General features: G+C 40.2%; 1 protein-coding gene across 5 annotated transcripts in view; it reads right to left on the bottom strand.

Moving 5' to 3' along the window:
• The window catches only part of LRCH3 (leucine rich repeats and calponin homology domain containing 3), a 93,392-nt gene extending 67,713 nt beyond the window's left edge, over positions 1 to 25,679 (bottom strand). For all 5 annotated transcript variants that reach the window (XM_088132326.1, XM_088132328.1, XM_088132329.1 and 2 more), the window contains exon 1: positions 25,409 to 25,679. In XM_088132326.1, coding sequence (XP_087988452.1) covers positions 25,409 to 25,664 — 256 coding nt within the window. In that variant the 5' untranslated portion in view covers positions 25,665 to 25,679. The remainder of the gene's footprint in view (positions 1 to 25,408) is intronic.
• Between the last annotated feature and the right edge of the window lie 1,921 nt (positions 25,680 to 27,600).

Raw genomic sequence — 27,600 nt, 5'->3', positions numbered from 1 at the left:
CAGACAAGCTCCGGGAGGGGAGGTGGAAACCCGCAACCATCCACTCTACAAGACTATGAGGTTTCTCTCTCTCTTTGACTTGATCAACTAATTACAACCTTCTCAGTCCTTCCCTTCCTCTTGACCCATTCACTCTTTCTTCCTACATTCGTTTTGCAATTCATTCTCTCTACGACCAAACCACTCCAATGTTCTTATTTCATAGTGATCACTCAATCCACATTTACTCAGTTCCCATTTGTTCTTGCTTACCCCTTTTGGTTTTAAAGCATACTAAAGTATTTCATTCTTACTATATTCAATTTAGGAGAATGTTTCGCCTGACATACTCAACTCTTGTTTCCATATAACAAAGCGGAGAGAAATATGTTCCTATGCACAGCCATTTTTGCTTCTTTCAACAAACATTTATTCCTCATAATGGACAACATACTACCCATTATCTCTCCCAGAATTTTACATCAAATATTTCTGAATCCATTTTCCCATCTTCAGTAAATATTCTAACAAGGCACACAAATTCATCTACTTTCTCTAACTGTTCACCATTTATATATAATTTGTTCTTGTTCACTTCATTTTCCCTATCAAGCACAATATCTTTGGCCTGATTTATTAATTTTAAGGTCCATATCATCATACAATCCATCTAATCTTTACTGCACTGCACTGAATATTCAGATTCTCAACCTACAACCAGCATCATCTGTGTACAAAAATACACAGATATTCATGTCTCCAATCAACACATTTGTCAGCCCTATAAGGTAGACCAGACTAAGAAACCAATGCCATATACGTCTAAAACTACTTTTATTGGGACTGCTGTAGTAACAGAATCTTGGAAGTTTGAATGTGCTTCCCCCCTCCCTCACTTTGTCTTCATGTGAATTAAGGAGGGGCCCGTCTGAGATATTTCCTCAAATTAGTTTCTTGGAATGAACTCAAGCCATGCTTGTCTGATCATTACTTTGGTAGTGGTGCTTCCTTCTGTCCTTCAAGGCCATTCCTTATTCCCTTTACAATACCTCTAATGTCACCACAAAACATTCCTTATACATTTATCCACAAATGCAGTAAACAACCAAGAGGAATCATGTGAGATGTGGTATTGGCTACCAGTTTGGCTGGCTTCAAAAATGGGTTGGATCAATTCATGGAAGTCATGGGGATCAATGGCTATTAGCCTTGATGGCAGCGTGACTGCGTCTGAAGGCTATCTGCTGGGAGACTAGTGGGCTTCCTTATGCAGCTGGTTGGCCACTGTGAAAACAGACTGCTGGATTAGGTAGGCCAAGGTCCAATCCAGCAAGGCACTGTTTATGTTAAGTTATGTATTCCTGTCTTACTCCCTGCTGAACAATGAACCGTTTGCTAAGTGTTCCATTTATTCTCATGCATATTTCAATTACAAAGCTTTAAGCATGCAAATAATAATTCTTTCTTTAAACTGCCAAATTATAATTTGAATTTGTTCTACATTCCTGCTGTTATAGCATAACAGTTTGCCAACTCCTTAATTAAAAAGAAAAATATTCTGAGCGTATGCAAGGAAATATTTAATTTATTTAGGCATAGGATTATCAGGACCACTGGAATGAAATGGAGTTTATTCTTGTGTTCTGTGCTCATTATGTGCCATCAAGTCAGTGTTGATTCTTAGCAGACCTTGCCCATGATGATCTGCCCCCAATCTGAACCTTCATGTCTTTCAGTGATGCACCCATTGCTGTAATGTGTAATGGGTAGACAGAATAACCTTGAGGAACAGGAGGAAGAGCTGCAACCAAGACAATGGTCAGATAAAAGAAATCTGAGTCTGGGGCAGAAATGTAAGTTGAGAAAGTGTCTCAGACATGACCCTCCCTTGATCTCATGAAGATAAAGAGAGAGAGGAGGAAAGTACATTCATTTGCAAGATTATTACTATAATCTTATAATAAAAGTATCAACTTGCGTGTCTTTGGTTTCCACGTTTGGTCTACCCTGGAGGGCTGAGTCCATCCATCTTGCTGCTAGTCGTCCTCTTACCTTCCATTTTCCTAGCATTATAGACTTCTCAAGGGAGCTGGGTATTTGTATAATGTGTCCAATGTAATTTGAGCCTGGTCCTTTATGCCTCAAGTGAGAACTCTGGGTAGATTTGTTTCATGATCTGTTTGTTTTCTTGTTATCTGTGGTACTCTCAAGAGCCTTCTCCAATGCCAGGGTTCAAAACCATCAATATTCTTCTTCAAAGTCCAATTTTTGTTTCCATAGGGTATTACAGAGAATACCATTGCCTACATGATTCTGGTCTATAGGTAGACACATCACGGCATCTGAATATCTTTTCCACTATCAAGTGCTAGACTGCAGCATATTTCTTGACTGCTGACTTCTTTACTGTTGATAAGCCCACAATAGCAGGCTTTTGTTCATGCCAGGTGTATAATTTCCTCATTATCTGCTTGATTCTTGGTCAGTCTTCAAAAAGAACTTATGAAGTACAAGGACATACACAAATAGGGGTTTTTTTTACAGCAATTTGGATGTGGTTTGCTTCTGTACTTTCTGGGGCATTTTTCAACTTCCCAGTCTAGCCTTCAGCCCTGGGATTCTGTGGTGGTTTCCCATTCAAATACTGACCTGGGCCAACCTTCAGCTTTCTAGATAACCACAATGAGTTAGGTGCTTCTGCCTTCTAAGGCCCCCATGGGCCTTAGGAGGCATTTAAGACCAAATTCTACTTCATCACTAACTGGATGCTAGTGGTAGAGGTAATAAACCCATTCTTATCCTGTAAATTACAAATTCCTGCCCTTTCCCCACTTCCCAGGATTTATAATCTCTCCTGCTCCTTAACGAATTCCAGCAAAGCCTTCTATTAAGCTAGTAAATCATCCTTCCTTCAGTTCAGGCTCCCAGCCAAGAGTTTAAGCAAATTTCTTTTTCAGGAAAAGAAAAAGCATGGAGCCAAGATGGCTAAAATAAGCTGAACTAAATAAATAAATGCTACAATACAGCAGAAAAGTGAACTGTATGCCTCATCTGGCTTACAAAACTTGGTATGACTAAACACAAGATTTTAGAGGAACAGGTCAGCCTCTGCTATTTCTAACTATTTCTAAGCACAGATATCTAAATCTCTTTGCCATTTGGAAAAACAAGGCCCAGAACCTTTCTATATAGCAGGAAAAATGTATGTGTGTGTGTGTGTGTGTGTGTGTGTGTGTGTGTGTGCAGGGACTTAAAATCAAACTCTCAGAAGGATTTTTTTTAAAGGTTTTAATGATTTTTCTTATATAAAACTGCATACAAAATTAATGGAAACAAATGTCATGGAAATCAGAGTACTATTAATTCTTCAAAAGGAAGTCCAGCAAAATTTAGAACAATGTCACTGAATGAGAGCATAGAGTAGATCATCTCCAACTCATAAACTCCCTTGAGGCCTTAGTTGTACTATATTCTTGTTGCTTCTAGTAACTGCAATAAGCCAGTCATATACCACTATTTTTCCTTTGGTTACACAGATGTACATCAAATATAATGCATGTGAAGTCTACCATAAAGCATATGTGTTTAAATATTCATGCCTGTTATCAAAGACATGTGGATTACACACGATGAAGAGAGAAGAGCTTTAGTAGATTAAGTCAAAGAAGTTTGGAGAATCTAACAAAGACTACCGTTGTGGTAGAACAGTCATTTTGAGGAACAGTTGCCAAACAAGAGTTTCTTCATGGTATTAAATATCAAGAGATTAAATCTGTTCACAGGTTGAAGAAGCCAACGTGAGCACCTGTCACAACAATTACATCATCTTGAGCCTGTTCAAATATTATGATAAAACATGGTTTCCATATGCATATCCCTTTTCTTCTCCAGGATGGTTGCAAGGATAGTAACAAAAGCTTTTGTTTCTGTTTTCAATCAACAGCAGTTTAATTTTGCCCAAATGTTTAGTTGCAGTTAATCTCAACCATTATTTGTTGAAACTAACTAACTTCAAATCACAGGCTGTGGTTTTAAAAAAGTATTGTCCTGAACAATGTTTCTTATGTGAAAGAGCCCAGCTGTGTATTTTAAGAGAAACCCATGTGTGCCTTGAAAAATATAGCTACCAAGATGACTCCAGGGCACTATACTTAGAACAGAGAAGCAAGGCCCAGCAGTTACCTACTGTAGCTCCAACCACATGTAATGATCCTGATGTCTATATATTAGGAAGGCAGGACATACAACGCACACATACACACACGCACAATATTAGAACTGAGTTTATTTCAAAAGAAGTGGTAAGGATGCACCCAAATTCACTGAGGTAGCCCACAATACAGTTAACCTGGGAGGAAATCCATCAGCTCTTCCACATCCCCAAGCCCACCATGACTGGAAAAGACAGAGCAATATTAAACTGCCTTATCCCATAGCTGAAAGAATGATACCTACCCACAACATGAAGGTCTGAGTAATATAGCAGTTAAGATGCTGGACTGGCACTAGAGAGACCCAGCTGAAGTCCACCTTCAGCCATGGAAGCTTCCTAGGAGACTTTTGGCCGTTTACTTGCTTTCAGCCCAACCTACCCCACAGGTTTGCTGTTGGGGGGGGGGGGAATACACTATGTAAGCCATCCTGAGCTTCTATCTGAAAGGGAGGATATAAATCTAACAAACAAACAATTAAGTATACGCTGACAATTGTGAATTTGAAAGTGCATTCCAGATAATAAAAATTTAGGAAACTGTTAATCCAGGATTTCTTCATATGAATGGTTGTCTATAAATATCCAAGAAACAGAAGGGCTGCAATCAATATCAAAATTTTATCCCTCAACATTACACACTGGCTCTATACAGTGAGATTTGGTGACCTGGCAAGGTCATGAAATTGCCTTATTTTACTGTAGACTCTACGTAATGTCTTCAAAAGAATAGTATCTATTGAAAAGAAACATCAGTGGCCTGAGGTCTAATGTTCTTCTGAGGACTCTATCCCTCTTGCTGAAATAATCTTTTATAAAATAGGCTCCATTATAGTTTGTTCCTCCTGCCCTCCCCCATCACCCCAACCTTCAATAGGACAATTAACAGACTTCTAGAAGAGAAATGGATTGGTGCCAACTTACTATTACAGCACAAAAAAAATCAATATTGTGACACGAATTAAATAGACCAGACAAGCATTCAGGAAATCATGTCCAACAATCATTCAGAGAAAATAAAATAAGCACTACTAACTAAAGTTTAAATTTAGACAGTTAAATTGAAAAGGTCACCTTCAAGGAGCAACTAAAAGACTGTGGCCAGTTAAATAATTACCTGCATTTTGCATTGATTTTAAAACTCCATTTACTGTTAAAATGCTATAAGGAAAATCATGGCTTTGCTGTGATCAATAGATTGTGCATGTCTATTTGATAATAAGCTGTTATTAACAACAAATGTTTCAACATAAAAGATGTTAAGTTTTAAATAGTTCATTTCCACATTTTGCAATGATCACATGTGGCAACTAACAATTTCAAGAAGAGTAATTAAATCTTTAAAGACAGTCTTCGTATATATGAGTCCACCCAAAGGCTAAGCCATACACCAAGATCTTTCTTCCAGTGTCCTTGCAAGGAGAAATCTGACAATGGCAAGAATGTTATCCTTACCTAGAGAATTCCCTTTGCTCTTAGAAACCAGGAGTAAATCCAAATCTATTGTTTTAACCAAGACTTCTAATGGTTCTAAGAATTTTCTATCTACCCACTGTGGCAATTAATTAATTAATTAATTAATTAATTAACGTTTATATGGTTATCTACTGGGCAATCAAATTCTGGGCAGCCAAAAACATTTAAAACAACAAAGAAATACCAATAATTAAAAAAACAGCAGTGGGGGGGGGACACAAAGGAGTGTGCACATTCACATCCCCCACCTCCCCATAGGGCAGGGATCAAAATTCACTTCACATAAACATTAACACAGTGATGGCTCATGGAACATCCTGGCTCAACGCCCAAGGAATCTCAATTTAGCTTTAGTTATACAGAAATACTCACTGCTTTAAACTTTAGATTAGAACATTATTTATTCTTCTGCCTTATATGTACAAGTGTCGTTCCCATTCTGCCGTACGCAGCTTTGACAGAAAAAAGTTTCCAAAGTTTTAACTATATAAAGAAGCTTGTCCTTTTACCGTCTTTAAACCAAAAGTGAGAAGCAAATATTCATGCACAGAATAATGCACTGGTTATTGTGTGAATTATGGGCCAATTCAGAAAAACCAGTCACAATTACCTGTGCCTAATACCCACTTTGCCTTTCACAAAAACGGGGAATAGGGAATGCCATTCATCTGACTCGTGAGATGGCACCTGACGGAGGCAGAGAAATTGAGTTTCTTTTAAAAGGGATTTTTGTTAGAAAAATACCCAAATAAGATTTCCTTATCGTCAAAAGACGAATTTTTTTTTCTTATTTCTAGAAATGATCTTGATTATTTTCTTCTCTAAATCCTACTTTTCTATTTTCCATTCTACGTTATCTATAATTCAACAATATAAAACTCTCTACTTTATAGTGTTAAATGTTTGCATCCTCTTCACACTACACTCTAACTCAGTGTTTCTAAACCTTGGCAAGTTTAAGATGGGTGGACTTCAACTCCCAGGATTCCCCAGCCAGCAAGACTGGCTGGGGAATCCTGGGAGTTGAAGTCCACCCATTTTAAACTTGCCAAGGCTGAGAAATACTGCTCTAACTCCTTTCTGTATCTGCTTCCTTCTGGGTCTTTATGCCAGTCCTCCCAGCCCATGCTACTGCACAGTCACTTAAGTGGCCTCTGGCCAACTAAGTGCTGGACAGAGGGTTGACCTCACTTGAAACTGGGCTATCAGAAGGCTTTTATTACACAGGTACTTCAAGAAAGCGGTGGCTGGACTGCTGGGCTGTCCCCCATCTGGGCCACTCAGAGATACATTCACACTGACACTCTGGTTGCCTCATTTCCTTCCTTCTATAGGGAACAACACAGTGCTTTGGAAAAGCTCTTTCTAACCTAAGAGCTTTTGGCATTATACAGGTAGCCCTCGTTTAGCTATTGCCTCGTTTAGCGACTGCTTGCAGTTACAACAGTAATGAGAAAGTAATCTGGGGGAAAGTAGCCTGGGGGCCGGATGGGGGCTTGCACCAGTGGAGGTGGCTTGTGGGGTGATTGACCTGGCCCCCCCGTCATCTTCAATGTTTTTAGTATTTATGTATAGGGTTTATTGTCTATATTTGATTTTTAATGGATTAATTTATTTTAACTATTTAAGGGGTATTTTTAATTGTTGATGGGGTTTCTGATTTTAACTGCGAGCTGCCCAGACTCACCTGTTGGGAGGAGATGGGCGGCATACAAATTTAATAATAAATAAAAATAAAACTTTCTGTGACCAATTATTGCATTTACAACCTTTGCAGGTCTGTAAAGCAGAAGAAAGCTGAAGTCAGATTGTAAGCACCACTGCGGTTTCACTTAGCAACCACTTCACTTAACAACTGAGTTCCCAGTCCCAATTGTGGTCACTACACGAGGACTACCTGTACTGTGTTTTATTCCATTTCTAACCCCAGCATAAAAAAATAAACCCCACTGAAATTCATTAGACAACTACTGGTGTTATTTGAAGAGAATCCTGCTGGCTGAGAACTAGCCTGCTCAAGGACACGCACAGGGAAAATGTAAGATAATTACAGATTTAAGGAAGAAAGGATGCAGAAGGAGATAACATATTTTTTCATCTTTACAATAAAAGGCATAGCTATGCAAGGATAGCAAAAAATCAGGAGGAGTCTGGCAATGCCTTTTCTAACAAATCTTATTCAAATGCATACCCTTTCAGGAGTTGCAGCTCACATTTCTGATTTTTTGCTACTGTAGATCTCCTGCAATCTATGCAAGGATACCTGACTGATTTATGCTACTGTCACAAGTGAGCTTTAAGACTTGTAATCTCTCTAGCTGAGGCTTCATCACTGTAGGCAGGCGCTCAAGCGAAACCAGGACGCCAAGTTTCTGAGAAACATATATATAACACCAGCAAAAAAAAAAAAAAAAAAAAAGCCAGAGATATGATATACCTTCTCCTATTTTGCACACATACTTTCTACATGGCATAAGAAAAATGCATAAATTCAGAATATGGGAAGGAAATTGCTCCCAGTCCCATAAGCAAGTATTACTATCATGACATGTGTGAAATTGCTTGAACAGGTTTTCTTTCATTTATAATAAGCTGCCAGTTGGCTCACCACACAGATTTAAGGGAGTAAATGCAAGGTCATTTAGGAACTCTATTTCAAAAGAGAAGCTTCTTTCAAAAACAGAGAAAGCAACGTTACAGCCTTTTCCAATCTCAGGTTCGCAGATAGTCTGGATAACCAACTCGGTAATCTATACCCAATGTACCAGAATGATAGGAGAGCAGGATTTCATTAAAGCATCAGGTATGTTTTAAGTACATTCAACTTTTAACCTCAGGAAGAAACAGACTTGCGTCAAATCGGAAAACATATATAAAAAATTGATATCACTTCTATTGCTAAAAAATTGCTTGTTCCTATTTGAGGCAAGTTCATACTGTTTTGGGAATAAGATACCCATTTTTTCCCTGCACCTGGGTAAGCCCTTTTAAAAAAAAATAGAATTGTATCATTACAACAGGCTTTCAAATGCAACTTTTCAAAACTCTGGGCAGTAGCCCTCATTCAGCAATCAAGGCTACATCTTGCTGGGAACACAGAAGTTAAAAAACTTTTTTTTTTGTTTAAACCTAGTAAAAATCCTGTTCTTTCATGTACTGATTAAGGAGAAGGGAAAGACTTTTTTAAAATTCAGTCTGCTTTCTTTCCCACCTATCTTTTCTTCCCTTACCATGTTAAAATGGAGTAGTTCAATCTAGGTCTGCTAATTCAGCTGCATTTTAAACTCATATTATGCCAAGTGTGAAATATAAAAGCAAACCTTTTCCCTCAGAGAAGTATTTCTGAGTATCCTTTTTAGTGATTTAATTATTGGCATTCTCTTAGTAAGTTTTAGCAATTCATTACATCTTTGTAAAATGCAGGGCTAAGGCTCACACATGAATTGGTCATTTCTGTCTCGAGTGAGAACTCTGGGCTGACGGGTTCCATGATCTCTTTGTTTGATTTCTTGGCTGTCCATGATATTCTCTGGAGTCTTCTCCAACACTAAAGTGTCAATACTCTTCCATCTTGCTTCTTCAAATCCAACTTTCGCTTCCATAAAGCATTACAGGGAATACCACTGCCTTCACGATTCTGAACTTTGTAGGTAGAGACACATCCTGGTATCTGAATACTTTCATGGTTATCCTTCCAAAAGCTAGCCTGTGGCATATTTCTTCACTGCAAATTGCTTTACTGTTGACTGTTGATCCTAAAAGGTAGACGCTACCTACCACTTCAGTACATTCATTGTCAATTGTCATGAGTTTGGTCTTCTTTATGTTTAAACTTAGTCCCATTTTTTCAGTGTGTTCCTTGACTCTCATTACTAGAGCTTGGAATTGTTTGCATTTTCAGCTGTCAGAGTAATGTCATCAGCACAGCACAGGTTATTGATGTTTCTTCCTCCAGTTTTAAACCATGCTCATCTTCTTCCAGTCCAGCCTCCTTCAAAATAGATTCAGCATATATTAATTGAATAAATAAGGAGACAATATACAGCCTTGTCTCACTCCTTTGATGACTTGGAGTCACTCTGTTTTGCCATGTTCCATCGGACTGTGGTTTCCTGTCCGGTGTACAGGTTTCACATGAAGAAAATAAGATGTTCTGGGATTCCCATTTTCCTAAGGATGTTCCATAGCTTACATGGTTGACACAATCAAAGGATTTTCTATAATCAATGTATACATTGACTTCTTTTTATTATTCTTCCGCTTTCCCAATTATCCAGCATTTATTAGCAATAATGTCTCTTGTTCTTCAGCCTATTCCAAATCCAGCTTGAATATCTGGCATTTCCCTTTCCATGAATGGAAAACTTTGATTTTCCCTGTCAGTTTCCATCTTAAATGTGGATATATTTACAGATATCATTGCAATACTGGCTCTTGTCTCTTCTAACAGCTCTCTGAAAGTTTTTGTTAAGTTCCTTCCTGAAGTCTTTCTTGACTTTGGCTTCTCTTCTCTTTGGTTGCTCATCCCCCATCTTATTTGGGGGAAACTGGGGTCAACTTGCTATTATTTCTCTGACATGAATTTTATGATGAACTATGTTATCAATAAAGAATTAATACAAGAAGGGAAAGCCTTAAGCCAGCTACAGATCCTTTAAAAGAACTGTGTCTGCCCTTAATAAAAATACAGTTGCTGTTTTTCATTTTTGGTAGTTCATCATATGACCATAATAGTGGTAACAAGGGAAAGGGAATGCCTGTATCTGAATGGAGACTGAGAAATGATGAATCATGTAACTGACACCTGCAATCAATAGTAGTGCACCACAAAATTTGGTTGACTATCACCGATGAAGCCTGTGCAGTAAGTTCAGAATCCCAAACCAGAACCCTCCACCGACCCTATAAAATAAGGCATAACTAGACCATCTAAAAAATTCCAGCTGACACACTGAAAACTCTGCATAAATATGGCACACTCTTCTCCCTGTCATAACGTACGGCACAAAAGAAACTTTAAAAAGACTGTATCAGCAGTATGGAATATCTGCTGAACAGGAAACAATTCATTTGAATCTTACTATAATACTTGCAAATTTATATATGCATTTCTGTTTCCCAATTAAAGTGAAATATTTCCAAATTCTAGTCTTACTTACAGCAGCTATGATCTGGAGTATGTAGATTTAATTTATCTAGTGCTATTTTTTCTAAGCTTTTGATATCCTTCCACTCAAATATCACCCAACTAGATGATATCGCACGTTAAGGCACCATGTTTAATATTTTTCAACTGTGAGAAACAGTAAGCAAAAAGTTACAAAAATAACATAATTTATATTCTACTTTACTGCAAAAATTGTTTAAAGCCAAGTACAGTATTTATCATACATGTCAGTATATAAAATCTTTATAAACCTGTGGACAGAGACAATTTTGCTACTACTGATTATATGCAAGGTTGCTCTGAGATATTTTTCTGCTGAAGAGTGGGATAAATATGTCTTTAAAATAAAGCATGAAAAAATAAAACCTACCAGAAGTTTTCTATTACCAGAATAGGAAAACAGGGGAGGATAGGGCAGAATAAACTGAAAATATAAAGGTAGTGCCTGAAACTAAGGAAGACTTAAAAGACTTCTCAGGGGAAGGAAATTTCAAAAGCATGGTGCCATAGTTGTGGGTTTTTTTTCCAAACACACACACACACAGTGTGTTTTTATTTATTTGTGTTATCTATGCTACCTTTCAAAACAAAGTTTTCACAGGGTGACTTATGGTCAATATTATAAAAACATTTTAAAAGCACTATCTATAAACTACATTTATAGCAGCAGGAGGGGACACATCCTACTATACGCTCTACAAGGATAGCAAAGAAAAATAATCCATTTAAACTGCCTCTAGACAGAAGAAACTAAAACAGCAGAAAGAAGATTAATTAGGAAAGGCCCTATTGTCGGTGAAAGGAGAGCGTAGCTAGCAAAGGACTTCCGACGAAGGGCTTAGTACAGAGAGAAGGTAGTTGCCAGATTTTCTTAACCTAGTTAGGCTTCAACATTCACAGTTTAGTTAGGATACCTTTGTGTTATGTACCGATTCAAAACTATTTGATATGTTATTTACACAAACTGCGTTCACTCACTGAGAAATTATGCTTTCAAGCATTAAAAAAAAGAACAATGAAAATGCAGAATATATTGGGATTGCCGTAGATAGATATAGACATAGTTGTGTGTGCCTTCGAGTCAGTCTTGACTCCTGGTGCCTACACAGACAAATCCTGCAGTTTTCTTGGCAAGATTTCAGAAGTGGTTTGCCCTGGCCTCCTTCCTAGGGCTGAGAGAGAGGGACTATCCCAAAGTCACCCAGCTGGCTTTGTGCCTAAGCCAGGACTAGAACTCACGGCTTCCTGGTTGCAGAATAAAATCTGCAGGCACTTCTAACTTGGACCATCTAACGTACCAGCCAGCCATGACTGCATCACCAGGCAGGAAGCAAGAAGTTCCTTTCAACACCTAAAGAAAGATTATCACAAGAAACAGGAAAGCTGAGCACACAAACCCTGAAGAAATTGCAGGGTGAGAAAAAGCACTAAACATTTGAGAAATCTGGTTTTACTGTGACTGCAAGGAAAAAGATGGGGTAATTAGAAAATTATGGGAGTTTAACTACTTTGCACTATTTTGAACAACGACAAATATTAGTTCTTGCATTTCTTACATTAAATGTGAAACTACTGCTCTGCATTTATTTAAAGGCAGCTACCCGAAATTGCATAGGGTCTTTTGTTCAATCATGAATTATGTATTATAGCCATAGATAGGTAGGCTAAACTTTCAAGGCTATAAAATTAACCTTTCCTATTTAAATAGTAGTGATACAATTAGTACAACTTCTGAGCTAAAGTTACTGGTATTGAAACAATGTCTGCCACTCCTGGAAAGGGTAAAAAATTATATTGAAACTAATCTCATCTGGCAATAATTCTGCTATTTAGACATGGTGATGGCCAGCAAATTCATGAATGAAAAATGTGACAAAGGCCATCAAACTTAGGTTGCTGGAGATAATAGGCTTTCAAATACGAGCTGCTTGAGAGACCATTTCTGTTCAGCAAATAAAGGTAGTCCTCTTTTAGCAACCACAATTGGGACCGGCAACTTGATCATTAAGTGAAGCAGTTGCTAAATGAAACTGTGACTGTGCTTACAATCTTACTTCAGGTTTCCTTTGCTTTACAGACCTGCAAAGGTTGCAAATGTGGGCATTGGTCACAAACTTACTTTTTCATCACCATCGTATCTGTGAATGGTCACTTGTCCAAGGCAGTTGCTAAACAAGGATTATCTGTACTTGGCTTGAACTGAGTAGGGGAGTGGTATCATAGGAAATTAAATTATCTGTTTTATATTAAATATTTTACTTTTAAACAGTCCTACCTGTTTTATCTATCTATCTATCTATCTATCTATCTATCTATCTATCTATCTATCTATCTATCTATCAATCAATCATTGAGGTGATGGATGGAAGACCTAATTATACTTGCCACCTATGAGCGGATTGCCTACAGACTTAGACTTTATATGGACAAGTATAATGAAATATGGGACTCATTATACAAAATACAGTAGGTTAGGAAAAGGCATGAGAGTTATATAATTGTGTTAGAAATATATACACACACACACACCTCTCACATAATATTCGTATTAGATAAATATATATAGAATTGTAATTATTTACTGTTGAAATGACATATACTTTATATTTTTTATATTTTATTATTTTTTCTGTTATATTTTTTTCACTTATTTTTTTAAGCACTTGTTATGTAATTGTTTTTTTTTTCATAATGTATGTATCTTTGTGTTTTATTCCTTTCTGTTTTGTTTTTTTTCATTATTATTATCTGAGGGACCATCTCATCCCCATGTCCCACCCGGTCAGACAGAGAGGGCATGTTGTGGACCCCGTCAACAAGAGAATGTTGGCTGGTGGGGCCCAGGAGGAGAGCCTTCTCTGCTGTTGCCCCCGCCTTTTGGAATATTCGCCCCCAGAGGTGAGGCGGGCCCCCACCCTCCCAGCTTTCCAGAAAGGTTTAGAGACCTGGCTCTGTCATCTTGCATGGGGCAATAAGAGTACTAATCAAGACTGGGGGTGGCTGGCACCCTGATGACGCTCCCTGAACTATTCACCAATTCCCATCGTTCTTGGAATTTATTATTTATTTAAGATTGTTTTTATATTGTATTTTAAGTGCTTTTATTTTTTCTGTAAACTTCCCAGAGTTGCTTTTTAACGAGATGGGCAGTGACAAATTTTATATAAATAAATATAATATAAATAAATAAATAAATAAATAATATAAACAGGTAAGACTATATGGACTCCATTATGTTTGCATAGAAAATGACTGTCTAAAACACCATTTTGTTGGAGATGTAACAAGGACAATGCTTCTTTAAAACATGTGTTTTTACAATGTCCTAAGTCTACATCAGTAGGCAAGCCGCTCGTAAGTAGCAAGTGCAATCAGGTCTTCGATCCATTGAGTGAATGGAGCCATACATTTATCTTTCCAGTGTTGCAGTATCAGTCTTTTAGCCATAGCAAGGGCATGGAGAATCCATTTACGTTGTCCAGTTGTCAAATTCCATGTACTAGGTATGTAATTCAAGACAATATTATCCTCTGAAAATTTTAGCTTTTGTCACATAGTCACATTTATATGGGCCACTACTTTCTCCCAAAACTTAGTAAGTATAGGACTTTGTAAAAACACATGTTTTAAAGAAGCATTGTCCTTCTTACATCTCCAACAAACTGCTGTCTTAGAGAGTTCTTTCTATACAGACGTAATGGAGTCCAATATATTCTAAATATTATTTTTTGTTGTATAAGTTGTAATTTAAGGTCCATTGACACTCTTGCTATAGAAGTTAAGACACTCTCCCATTTTCTAGGCAATATAGAAACCTCTAATTTTTTATTCCACCCATCTCTTAACATATGCATGTCAAATTGATTTATTGATAACTAATATTTATAAAAACTAATAGTAGGGTTTTTTTTCATTTTAAAGGATTTAACAAGTTCTAGTACCTCAGGTGTGTCAGAAGCTGAAAATACTGCTGGCTCAAACAATGTTGTTAACAAATGTAGCTATAAATATTGTCATTGGGTTACATATTTACTTCTTAACATAGCATATGTTAAATATTCATCTTCATCATCAGTTGGTCCAAAGTCTATATCCCCACTTCCATCCAATTTTTCCATATCACCATCTTTTTCCCAATTTTAATGTTGGGTTTCCCCATAAAGTCAATTTAGCATGGGAAAAAGGATCAAATCTTTTTTTCTTAGACATTCCATTCCATAGCTCTCTAACTGATATAATTGTTTCCAGAGATACTAGAGTTCTATTGTATTTAGATCGTAATACTGTTCATCCAATCAAAGGGTGGATGGAGACACACACACATTCCAACGTTGCCCAAATCAGAAAATTAACACCAATTGTTGGCTTCCAGTATTTCATACTTGACAATAGGTAAGCTTGATGATATAGCTCCACATTCGGAAAACCAAATCCTCCCTCATTAATTGGTAATTGCATTTTCTGAAAATATTTTCCAGACATAAAAACAGGAATTCCTCTCAGAATGTAATTAATCTGGGAATAATATTCATTTTGACAGCATTCATCTTTCCCCAAAGGGTGTTTAATGACTTCCATCTATCCATATCTGAAGAAACCTCTTTATATATTTTATTTATATTACATGTTACTAACTTTATACTTTTATTATATATTTTTGCAAAGTGAAAGGACTCAGTTACAGGGCAATAGGCACACTGTCGGAAGACCCAAAGGACAAGGTTAGGAACAGATTGTCATGGAGAATATCTATGTGATCGCTAGGAGTTGACACCAACTTGATGGCACATAATCAATCTTATATTTTTTAAATTTTCCTCATGTCGTTCAACACTCTGTGTATGTTAGGATTGGTGTGGGTTAGAAATTTTGTTAAGTAAATAGAATAAATGAAATGTAAAGCAAGGTTCAGCTGTAGATAAGTCATTAAGAACTCATGAGCTGGTTTTATAGAACAGGTTCTTGTTTGATTGGTGCCTTATGTTTACACTTATACTAGCAGACTGTGATTTGAGCAAGTTCTCCAAACCAGGTTCAAGACAGGATATTGTCTTGAAACCCACATTCATACAGGAGTTTTGGAGAATGTGAAATCTGCTATAGCCAGTGGATCCCAGCTTTTCATCATAAAAAGAGATTAATCTACTCACATTTTGCACATGCATAGAATTTATCTACCCACATTTTGCATGTATATAAAAAACAAACAATTTCATCAGTTTCAGAAGAGCCAGAGAACATCCAGAAAGGGTCTTAACTTCAGGATGTTGGCAAAAGGCCACAGATTTTGGCTTGGCTGAATATCTTGCCATAATTTGTGGCCTCTAGTAACCCTTCCCTCCCATGAATCTTTCACTCTTCCTTCCCCAGGTCTTCCAACACCACTGGCCTTTTCGGAAGCCCCACACATAATGACAAGAGAACCTTGCCAGCTCTCAAGACATTCGCCAAAGAAGAGGAGAAGAGGGCAAGATCTCACTACTGAAGTTTGGCACAAAGAAATAATATTGTCCTACCAGGGCCTGCAGAATTCAAGGACTGTAAGTAGCTGGACTACAGAGTTTACAGCATCTGGGGCTTATGTTCTCGATTCTCTCAATGCCCAGTAACTTCCCTGGGGCATTAGCCACAAGTAAGATTGCCAAGTTCAGAGATCAGGTTTTCACTCACCTATGAATCCCCACTCCTCTAAAGGTGAATCAAGCAATCACAATCTCTCAGCACTAACCTCTGCTCCCAGCTATTGTGAGCTCCTTGGAAGAAGGCTCAGATGTAAATTTAATAAATGAAAAACTGGACAACGTATGCCTTCGGATAGGTTTCTTTCTTTTCAGCTTTGTGTGATGTGTGACTGAACCACAGGGTAGAAGTTAAGTGCTGTATTCAACCCTAGAATTCAGCAATCTATGATTAAAATCAACTGTGGACTAAAACAATGTGGAAAACTACTATGGGATTGTACTAAACACATACTACAAGCAAAATTTCCTTCCATGGGTATTGGATATGTTTTATTTCACTTTCAGGTGACTAACACATCACTCTATGTAGAGGCGGGGATCAGTTTTCTGCAAGATTAAACAGGTTTCTAATCCTGGCTTTGTTTCTTTCCACTTTCTTACCTCTTTCAGCAGCAAAGAAAGGAATGGGCCTGTTCACACGTTAATTTAATGAATCACTGCATACAGACAGGTTACCCCTACCTCTTTGGAAACCCAGGACAGACTGTGCTCCTTTCCATGACTTGTTCCAATATTCACCAGGACTAGTGCTGAAGTTCATGGAGGAAAATCTATACGTGCGGTTGCTAGAACTCGACACCGACTTGATAGCACATAATCGATCCATCAAAAGTGCAAAGTTATTTTTAGTCAGTAATTTAAACAAATGTTTGAAAGTAGGAAAAACTGAAGGGGTGAAGGGGTGTTCTTACGTATAGTTCAGGGGCCTCAGACTGTCCACCCCAATTTAAAAGATGGTTTGGTGACCTGGAAAAATAGGGAAGAGGCATTTATCTTCTAATTACCCAGAAGAGAAAACAAAAGATTAACCATCCTGCAATGCCTAAGAGATAGCTTGGGCCGACCAGCCATCCTTCCAACGTATTTGTTTATTTAGACGATGTTTTGGCCATCTTACTCCCAAGGGACTCTAGGCGGTATATAAATCTAAAATGCATTTTTACACAACGTTTCATTGTGCGATTGTTAGTGTTGGCCATTCCTGCTGTTTGTTTACGTAAGGGAGGACTGTAAGATGCTCAGGGTTACCCAATGACTGGTGCAGCACAGCAGCCCAGTAAAATAAATAAAACGTAATTAATAGACAATGTAATAAAGAGCGCCGACTCCCCAGTCAGTTCTGAAGGCCAGGAGAACCGGAGCCATCCTCTGCTCCGTCGCCTCTCTGAGACAGGGAGGAGCCGCTAGCAGGCACTGACGACCCAGAATGGCCGGGCAAAATTCACCTGGCAAAGCTGGCCTCTTCCTATCCAGTCCCCAAACCGGGCTCGGCTTGACAGCAGCAACCAGTACCTCGACCTGCCCTCGGAGGCGCGCCAGCAATCAATGCTGCTCCCACGGTGGTGGCTCTCCGTGGCAGCACCAAGATGTATTCACGTGTTGGTTTACGTGGATACGGCTGCCCGTCTTGCCGCAGCAGCTCTAGATGGCTGACAATACTGGGAGACACAAACAACACACAAAACCACCGCCAAAATACGACCAATATAGAAAGCCTATGATGGTCCCCAAGCTAAAGAAACAAATCTGATCGAGGAGAAACACGTGGCTCGCTGCACTCTGGACCAGCTGAGGTTTACCGGGGCTGTCCTCAAGGGCGTCCCGATGCACAGCGAATTATAGTAACTCCAACACCCGGAAAATATAAAATTGACCGAGGCTGACTCCAGACGTGGCTGCTGTTCACTTGCTAGAAAGAGACAGACGCTGTGGCTTTTCCAACAGGCAAAAACCAATCCAAGGACAAAATAATGGCCGGATCTTCCTACACGACCTTCAAAAAATCAGATTCAGAACACAATAGCTCTTTCAATGACCACTGCTTTACTTGTTTTTTAAGTTTTATACTTTGTATGTTAACTTTCTATTACATATAATTTCTATTGTAAAGTGCACTGAAGACCCAAAAGTAAAGGTCTTCAGTGTCTTCAATCTCCCCCTATAAATGGGGTTTACCATTTGCCTCTTTAACTTCCAGTCTAGCTGTCAACTTTGGGATTTTTCTGGTGGTCTCCCATCCAAGGATAACAAGATCTGACCCTGCTTATTTTTTCAAGACGTGCCAAGGTTAACGAGTTGCTGCTGCTAGTTTCAGCCAAGGATAAGACTGTAAATATTTTAACTTTTTAAGTGAATAAATATGCCTAGCTTCCAAATGTAGTTTTTGTTCTACGTAGTGGGATACATAGAGCAAATGATGCTGTCTAAGAAGATATGTCAATTTTTGAATGAAAAATTGCAATAAATGGAAGCCTAGAGCCTGAACTAGCTTTCTCATAAAAGTATAATAAATGATCCAAAGTGAACACATATCACTGATAAGTTTAACAACTTCATCATCCATTCCAATGCTACTTTTGTGCAGGCACTGTTTACTTACAAACTTTCCATCACATGGCAATATTAGTATTTTGACTGAACAATGGTTCAAGACTAATGTTTACATCAAATAAATTAGCTTTGTTTGATAAATAAGTCAGCTTTGGAATAGATTCAAGACTCTTAGATCCCTGCATAGCTCTTTAGTTTAGTCTGCAGCCCTGGTCTGCTTGAGACACCAGGCCGAGTCACAATGTGGCTTGTCTGTGACTTAGCGTGCTGTGTGAACCCAATCCATTTTTTTTTATCCCCCCTTTATTATGTTTATAAATAACTCAAGGTGGCGAACATACCTAATACTTCTTCGTCCTCCTATTTTCCCCAACAACCCTCTGAGGTGGGTTGGGCTGAGAGAGAACGACTGGCTCAAAGTCACCCAGCCGGCTTTCGTGCCTAGTTCTAAGGAACTAGAACTCACCGCCTCCTGGATTCTAGCCTGGTGTCTTAACCACTAGACCAAACTGGCTCTCTTAATTAATATAAATGAGAATTCTTCTGAATGTTAACTTATGAGAATCAAGCAAGGATAGGAAGTGTAAGCTGTCTGATCTTTCACACTTGATTGAGCAGGAGCAATTAAAAATAACTGGTTTTTTTTTAACTTTAGCAGCCTTATCTAAACCAGAATCCCTGTCCTACTCTTATTTTGACAAGTTATCAGAAGGAGTCTGGTATTACCTTTTCCAACTAACTGCAGCTCACAAAAGCTCATGCATTTAATATAATTTGTTAGTTGGACAATTCTGACAAGCTATAATCACAAGGCAGAAAACTTCTTTACATTTGTATTGAAAAAGGAATACATTAAAGATTTCAAATCAAATATAATGCAAAGCAAGTAACAGACCAAGCTTTACAGGTACACTGACATGGGTGGGAGTGATCAAGCAATGAGAATCAACAGGTTTATTTTATCCCATTACGCCAGAATCCAGGAGAATTCTGACTATTGTAATATGCAAATTGGTCTGACATTTATTTATTAATCAAATGTATATGGCCACCCATCTCACTGGAAGCGACTCTGGGGCGGCATACAATAATTAACATATCCACCATTAACTGGAAAAAGCTAGACTATAAATGTAATCAACACCTGATGCCTATACAGACTCCATTCCTGAACGTACACAGCAAAAAAAATTACATATGCTCGCTCAGAATGCTTTAGTCTGAATTTTATAAAAGAGTCTTAGACTGTGGAACTTCTTATGGGATGGAGTTGTACTGATTAATAGGGATGGAGAATAGGCATGTCCAAAAAAGGAAGAGGTATAATGAGGTCCTAATTCATATCCTCCAAAACCTAATTAATCTGGTTTTCAATTGAATGATGTTTAAGATAAGAGAACAGAGTTAGGTGTATATAACTGCAGCTGAAAATAAAGAAATCCTCAATCTAACTGCGGATCTATTAACCTCATGCAGTATTGTTATGACTTCTACTGTGAAAGATAGCTTTATTTATGTATCCAAACAGTTGTGGTTACTACTGGTAACCATGTGGTAAAAGGAATGTGATTTCAGTTTATTTTATAGCCACTTGCTATCATGCACACAAGTTCACAGCATTTTATGGCTCTTCAGCCTCATGTCCCAGTGAGGATGATGTTTAGATTTAGGACCAAATGCATCTTTATAAGTAGGCCCTTTTTTCTTGTGAATTTTTATAGTTTTGCCCCATTTTTCCTGTCTCTTAGCAAGAGCATATAATAGAAGTTGGTAGAGGAAGAGTTTGGGTGATTAAGTGCCTCTGATGAGAAATCAATACACAATGCCACCCCATCATTCATCCTGCTTACAAATGTATTATTACTCTTTTATTAAATGTAGATTTAATTATTTTATTAAATGTAGCATGTGCGCAATCATTTTATGAAACAGGGCCGCTCTGAAACTTCTGTTCTACCTAAATAGCACATTGTGGAACTTCCCTAGTAATTGCTTTATCATCTGTAAAGATTGTGGCAACCAGCTTCTTCAGTGCTTCATTTTCTGTTTATTAAGTGCCAGTGCAGGCCATCATTGAACACAACCACCATATTCGGCTCAACGGTCATCCTCCAAGGAAGTCCCACATTTAATTAGTCCACACTTTTTCTCACAAAGGCAATTTTCTCCTAAGAGGCAAACTTTATAACCTCCTGTGACCAAAGACAATACTTACTTAGCCGAAGTAACAATTAAAGGCTTTATTTTTGCCAGCATAGCCCAATATAACCCTCCCTGAATTGTTTTCAGTATTATGAAACTTATGCATATATTTTAAAGAAGGCATCCTACCTTGACTTTTTCAGCATTTCATTCACCCTACTAATCTTTATTATTGTGTATTTTCTCAGCTTCAGTATCCACTATATAATGCACAAAAAACCCATAGTCTGTATCTGCACAGAAGACTATAATTCAAAATTAAACAAGAAAAACTGGGCTTAATGAGAAAACCTATCGATCTATGTGGATAAAATCTATCTATCTATGTGGTCGCTAGGAGTTGAAAACGACTTGGTGGCACATGATCAATAAGAAAACAAAAACCCAACGTTCCATTCCTTGTCAATTTATACATGGAGGGATGTATAAGAGGCACGGGAAACATGTCTAATTTCAGGCATGAGAAAGTATTAACAGATGTTTTAGCTAAATGTCATTGATATTCCTTTCTTTTATTTATTTATTCAGACTTAATTAATTCATCTCATTACTTTCTCCAAATAGGAGATGAAATAGACAGGGTAAGGGGTATAGTGGTATAAAATATAAAATTCATTGTATTTTACACCACTTTTTTAAAAACACATTTTACCATTCTGCTCTGGAAAAAAAATATTTCTCAAAATGTCTACAGATTTCAAGATCATTGCCAGCATTTTTATTCTGAACTGACCAGCATATATAACAAACGGCCATTCAAAGAGCCAACTCTCTCTCCCTGCAGTAATTTTGTTTTATACCTCTGTTCTCTATGAAAATACAGCATGCCTTATTCTGATTAATGTTTTGCTATAAATTCTGCAAAACATACGAGGGAGGGGGTTGATCCACATAAAAAGTCTCTAGGACACCCAATCACATTGCATATAATGCCCCACCAATTACATTAGATGGGATTTAAATATGGAAACGAAGGTACATTATATTCTGTCCAAATCACCAGAGGCTGAGAAAACAGATGCAGCCATCAATTCTGAATAGATGAAAGCAGACAAGAACGTAGTTTAAATGAAGGGCCTGACTCAGTATTACCCAACCGGAATAATGCCTGGAATCTGCCTTTCTATCCTAAATTTATTGTGGAGTTCAGTGAATTTATATTCAAGTAAAGTGCTCCATGTTATAGCTGAAGACTTGTTTCGTTTGCTTTCTCAGTTCCGGAACATGCACTGTACCCACATTCAGAAACCTCCACAACCACTCTGAGCTTGCCTGATGAAACGGAAAGTCCCAGATCAACATTCTCTCTGAGCTTCGGTGCCCATCTGCTAAAAGGAGACTAACACTCTCAGGATTATCTAAATGAATAATGTGCATTGAGCACTTCTGGAAAGCCACTAATGTTGGTTTAGCCAAAAGTATATGGCTTGGAATTGCTTAGAAATAGGTTTCTTAAATTATTTACTACAGAAGCTTCTATAGCATTCTGGTTTCTTTTAAAATGAAAATATAGTGAAAACTATCAAGCAATCTCCTAAATGGCAATTTCCAGTAACTGAGGTTTATATTTGGTTGACAAGATTTTTGTAATGTAACCTCCCCACTTTGCCTATCCTGTCCTCACCAACATTCACAACCTATGGCTAATGTAATGTAAATTACTCTGCAAATCTATAAGCAAACATCAGCCTCCCTACATCACATCTAGACACTTTCGCTCTTTTTCTTAGAGTTGCTTTAAGGCTATGAAACATACCATTTTCCCCCAGTATTTTTACACATTCCAAAAATCTGCAGCCATACATAACATGGGATCTATTTGACAATACAGACTGAGAAGCTTCACCCTAATAATCTTTAACATTATATTCCTTCCTCTTTTGATACAAAATGGGCCATATTTCTTTGCTCATCCCACACAGTCTACTTTGATAACTTGTTCTAACTTGGGCACACCTGTTAACACTCAATCCTCTGTGCGCTATTTTATTCATCTTAAATACTGGCTGCCACTCTCAAGCCTCCTTTCTCTGTTTTTGTAAACATACTGTGAAATTGGCAGTTGCTGACACAGTTAAGTCATAAGAATAGAATATGCAATGGTAGAAGACAGCACCTCTTAAACATTTCTCTGATAGAACTTTATGCATTTTTTTCAATATGTAAGAGTTCCCCCTTTATTTCTAAAGTGCATTTAATTATTCCACCTAGATAAAATTTTGGCCACCCCAACTATCCTGCAGAACTTCCCAGCAGGTCCACAAGAACAGGTCTGTGCAATTCTCTATAAAGTCTTGTGCAAGAAAGATCCAGACAGACTTATATTCCACCACACACATAGTCCTTGTTTAGTGACTGCCTTGTTTAGCGACTGTGCAGAGTTACAACAAGTGATGAAAAAGTAACTTTATAACCAATCCTCCTATTCACAACCTTTGCAGGTCTGTATAGCAAAGGAAAGTCAAAGTAAGATCATAAGCACAGTTGCAGTTTCATTTAGCGGCGACTGTGGTCGCTAAATGAAGACTATTTTTTTCTCTTTAATTCAAAGACTACTAGGAGTCTGCAATTTTTACCAGAAAATGATGTCTCTGCCCTCCCCAAATATTTTTCTGAACCTGATGCTCAGGAAAAGGGCCCAAAGTCTCCTTATCTGCATCTTTCATTTCAGCAGCAGCTGCCTGAGTACTTTTCTTTCCGGTGAGAAAGAGAGGCAGAACATGTGCAGGGTTTAGCTGATGCATGAAGCACACAGACCATAATCTAGCAGCAGAACATGACTCCCTTCCACCCTCCACCACTTCCTGCCTATCCTGGGTGGAAAAGAGGAGGGGGGAACATCTTTCCAATCCTCCAGCTTGCCTTCTGATCCTGAAACTGGGGAGGGGGCAAGTGCTGGCACAAAGCTAGCAGGCTATTCTCTCCTGACTTCTGCAGTTACAAAATTAGAAAAGTGTTTTGCTTTCCCTCCTCCCTAAAATATGAGTACGTACTCATCCATGGCAAGTGCATCATTTAATTTCTTGAGTTATGTGCATCTTTGGAACCCACGGAACGGAAAAGCTTGAAAGCCGTGCAGCCCATCAAATGAATCAAAACCTTAGCATGTGTGACTAACTGCATCTGCTCAGATTAATCCCTGGTTAGTTGTTAGTTTTTCTCCACGCCCTTTTCTCTTTGGTCAAGTTTAGACTTCAAGGTTCCTCCAGCCAGCCGGCCTTCCTTTCGCTTCCTTTTCTGTTTACGCGTGGTCAGGCTGAGCGATCCTGATTGCATAAAACATAATCACTGCCGTATGGTCCCTCGGGAGTGTTTTCCAACAGAAATGGGGCTGAAATACTTTTATGGTACTCTTATTTTACAAAAACTTAAAAGCGTTCTCCACCGCTTATTCCACAGTGCAACGCCCCCCCTTTTTTTTGCTGTTCAGATACCTGCACAGACAGCTACTCCTTAGCACAGTAGTTGTTAGCACATATCCCTGTAAATATTCAAAAACTGCATAAACAAGACCGCCTCGCGTTTGCTGTCAGCCTCCCTCCTGCTGCTGCTGCTCTTTCTGCAGCCGAAGCAGAAACGCCGTCCCGAAGCAAGGCTTGGATCGCAGATTTTAAGCGGGCTCCTGAATTCACGTGCACCGGGCCTCACTCAGGCACCAAGGCCATCGGCCTCGGGGGAGGCTTTGAGGGCTGCACCCTCGACCCCTTAAGCTAAAAGAGGCAACAGGGGTGGAATGGGGTGGGGTGGGGTGTCCGTCCACTCAGAAGCAAAACCTGAGGGGTCCAGTCGTCCCCCAGCGGGGGGGGGCTCAGGTTCCAGCGCTGCTCTGCTTCTCGTTAGACGGCCGTTTGTCTTTTGATGGCTCTGGGCGGCGGACCCCCCTTCCGAGGGAGGCGCAGAGAGCCGATCAACACACAAAACAGACCCCCTTCCCTTCCCTTCCCTTCCCTTCCCTTCCGCGGGGCTCCGGACGGGCCCCGGTCATCCTCTGAACGGATGCCTCCCCCCGAGACCCCACACAGGCGTCATTCCTTGGGCCCGGCGCCCCAAAGAGCCGCCCTCCGCTTTGCCCCAGGGTTAAGCAACCTCTGGGCTGCCTCGGGGGCGATGCAGGGCACGGGCCGCGTCCTCACGACGCCTGAGGCGGCTGCCCCAGCGCTGCGACGCCCCGACGCCGCCAACGGCGAGGATCTTCGCCTGAGGCGGCTGCGGGGCTGGTGCGAGCGCCGCCCGCGCCCGGCCGCTCCGCTCCGCCGCGCCGTCCCCGGCTCCCCGCGCCCGCCCGCCCGCCGACCTGCTCACCGGCCTGGATGGTGTCGCTGAGGTCGTGGCCGGCCGCGCTGCCCCGCGGATAGTCCCTCAGCTTCCTGCCGCTCAGGCTGAGGGCGCCGCTGGCCGCCGCTTCTTCCAGCGCCCGCTCCAGCGAGCGCGTCCACGACGACGGGCCCGCCGCGCCGCAGCCGCCCGCCGCCAGGCTCCCGCTCGCCCCCGGCATCAGCGCCGCGGAGCCGCCACCGGAGCAGCCGCCCTCCGCCGCCGCCAGCACCGCGGCCGCCATTTCCCCGCCCCCCGCTCTGCGCCTGCGCCGAGGCCGCCCGGGCGGGCCCGCGTGGGCGGTGAAGGGCGGAAGGCTGCCTCCCGCGCGGAAGGGCGCCTGCGCGGAGGGGGGCCGCGCTTCCCATCGGACCCCGGTGGGCGCGAGGGTTCTGGGAGTTGTGGTCCAGAGGGCTGGAAAAAAGTAGGAAAACGGTTCTCTCGTCCTGCAGCCCCGTTCATGGGCTGGGTGCGATAAGAGGAGGCAGAAACCTTGATTTCGCACGTTTGTGCCGCGCTGGGTGCAAGTGGGGAAGCTCTGCTAGGGAGCACAGGAACAACTCAACCTGCTGCTCCCAGATAGCATCCGCCAGCATTTCAGCCCAAAGCGGTTGTGGAAAATGGGGTGGCCGTTGTTGCCCAAGGCTTGCCCAGAGGGTGACGCCCGATGGTGACATCTGGAGGTCACCAAGGTTGCAGAAAGCAAACTGGCAGAGGCAGCACCGTCACACCAAGCAGAGGGACCTGAGTTCCAGTCTTTATTCAAATCAAGCTCCCCTTTTTGGAACCTACCACCCAAGGTTATGGTGAGAAGAGAAGGAGGCCAAGAAGGACCATCAGGATCAGTCGTAAAGCTTTGGGGGGAAAAGGTGGCGACATTTGCACACACTAACCCCTGGTTAACTTAATTATGGGTTATTCCGCCCAGTTTCCCGGGTTTGCACAACCCACCGAACCACCATCGAGCCACATGGGCTGGGTTCACTAGCACGCTGACTTAAAATGTGGCCGATTACTTTGTGGTTCAGGTGCCATTCTAACCTTGCTCTGCCTCCTTTCCCTGTTCCTTGCCCGCATTCTGTTGGCAGCTAAAACACGAAAGAGGTTATTTTACTGAGCACTTGACAAAGGGGAAAACCAGATGATAAACCCATAAATAAATTTAGCAGCAAATGTGGGAAGAATGCGATAGTGACGCAGGGTTCCTTTCGTGTTTCTGTGGGTATTTGCCAATAGCTCCTATAGAGGAAGTGGAATAGGTATAATTAGTCGCTTTCTCACCTCTCCACCCTGACATAGGGATTTTTTTAAATGCAGGCCCATCTTCTGCATTTTGCGGAAGAAATGTTCCTCCCTCAGTGTGCTGGATGGGCTAGCACTGAATTCACAATGTATTATAGATAGTATATATACTATCTATAGCAGTGTTTCTCAGCCTTGGCAACTTTAAGACAAGGGGACTTCAACTCCCAGAATTCCCCAGCCAGCATGGCTGGCTGGGGAATTCTGGCAGTGGAAGTCCCCTCTCTTAAAGTTGCGAAACACTGATCTATAGTATGGATCTCTTAGCCATGAGTATTGAACATTTAGACCAGTGTTTCTCAATCTCAGCAACTTTAAGATGTATGGACTGGGGAATTCTGGGAGTGGAAGTCCATCCATCTTAAAGTTGCTCAGATTGAGCAACACTGATTTAGGCAAAAGCTTTCAGCAGCTATACGGTCAAAAGAATACCAAATGGCCAAACTCCATTCTCCCTTTGTTAGCAGGCTAAGAGTTTCTGCCTCCTGTCCCCACCCTGTTTACAACCTGTAAAACAAATGGTCTGCAAACCATTGGAATCACAGTGGCTCCTGCAGCGTTTTCTTTTCCTGCCAGCTGCAGAGCCAAAATAGGCACTTTTACAGAAAACAAAACCGTTTGGTTCTTACTGGCATTCAGAGTTTTCCAAGGTAGCCTTTGGACAGACTAGTATTGCACTTCAGGCAGCAAAGCACTGATTCACAGCCCCAAAACTAAACCCATCTGTTAATCCAGGGTTGCATCCAATCATTATTTAGCTCCACAAAGGTGATGTACACCCAATTAAATACTCTCTCTAAAATATCTCAGATAATAACAGCAAAACGTCTAGGTAGGAAATTGGGGTTCACAACCCCTTAGAGTTAAAGAAATTGGCC

This window comes from Python bivittatus, unplaced genomic scaffold (assembly GCF_059951505.1).
Source record: "Python bivittatus isolate LINGU-HERP-01145 unplaced genomic scaffold, Pbiv_v1 ctg000980_np1212, whole genome shotgun sequence".
Lineage (NCBI taxonomy): Eukaryota > Metazoa > Chordata > Lepidosauria > Squamata > Pythonidae > Python > Python bivittatus.
The sequence above is the reverse complement of the archived record's forward strand: the minus strand, read 5'-3'. Positions and strand labels throughout refer to the sequence as shown.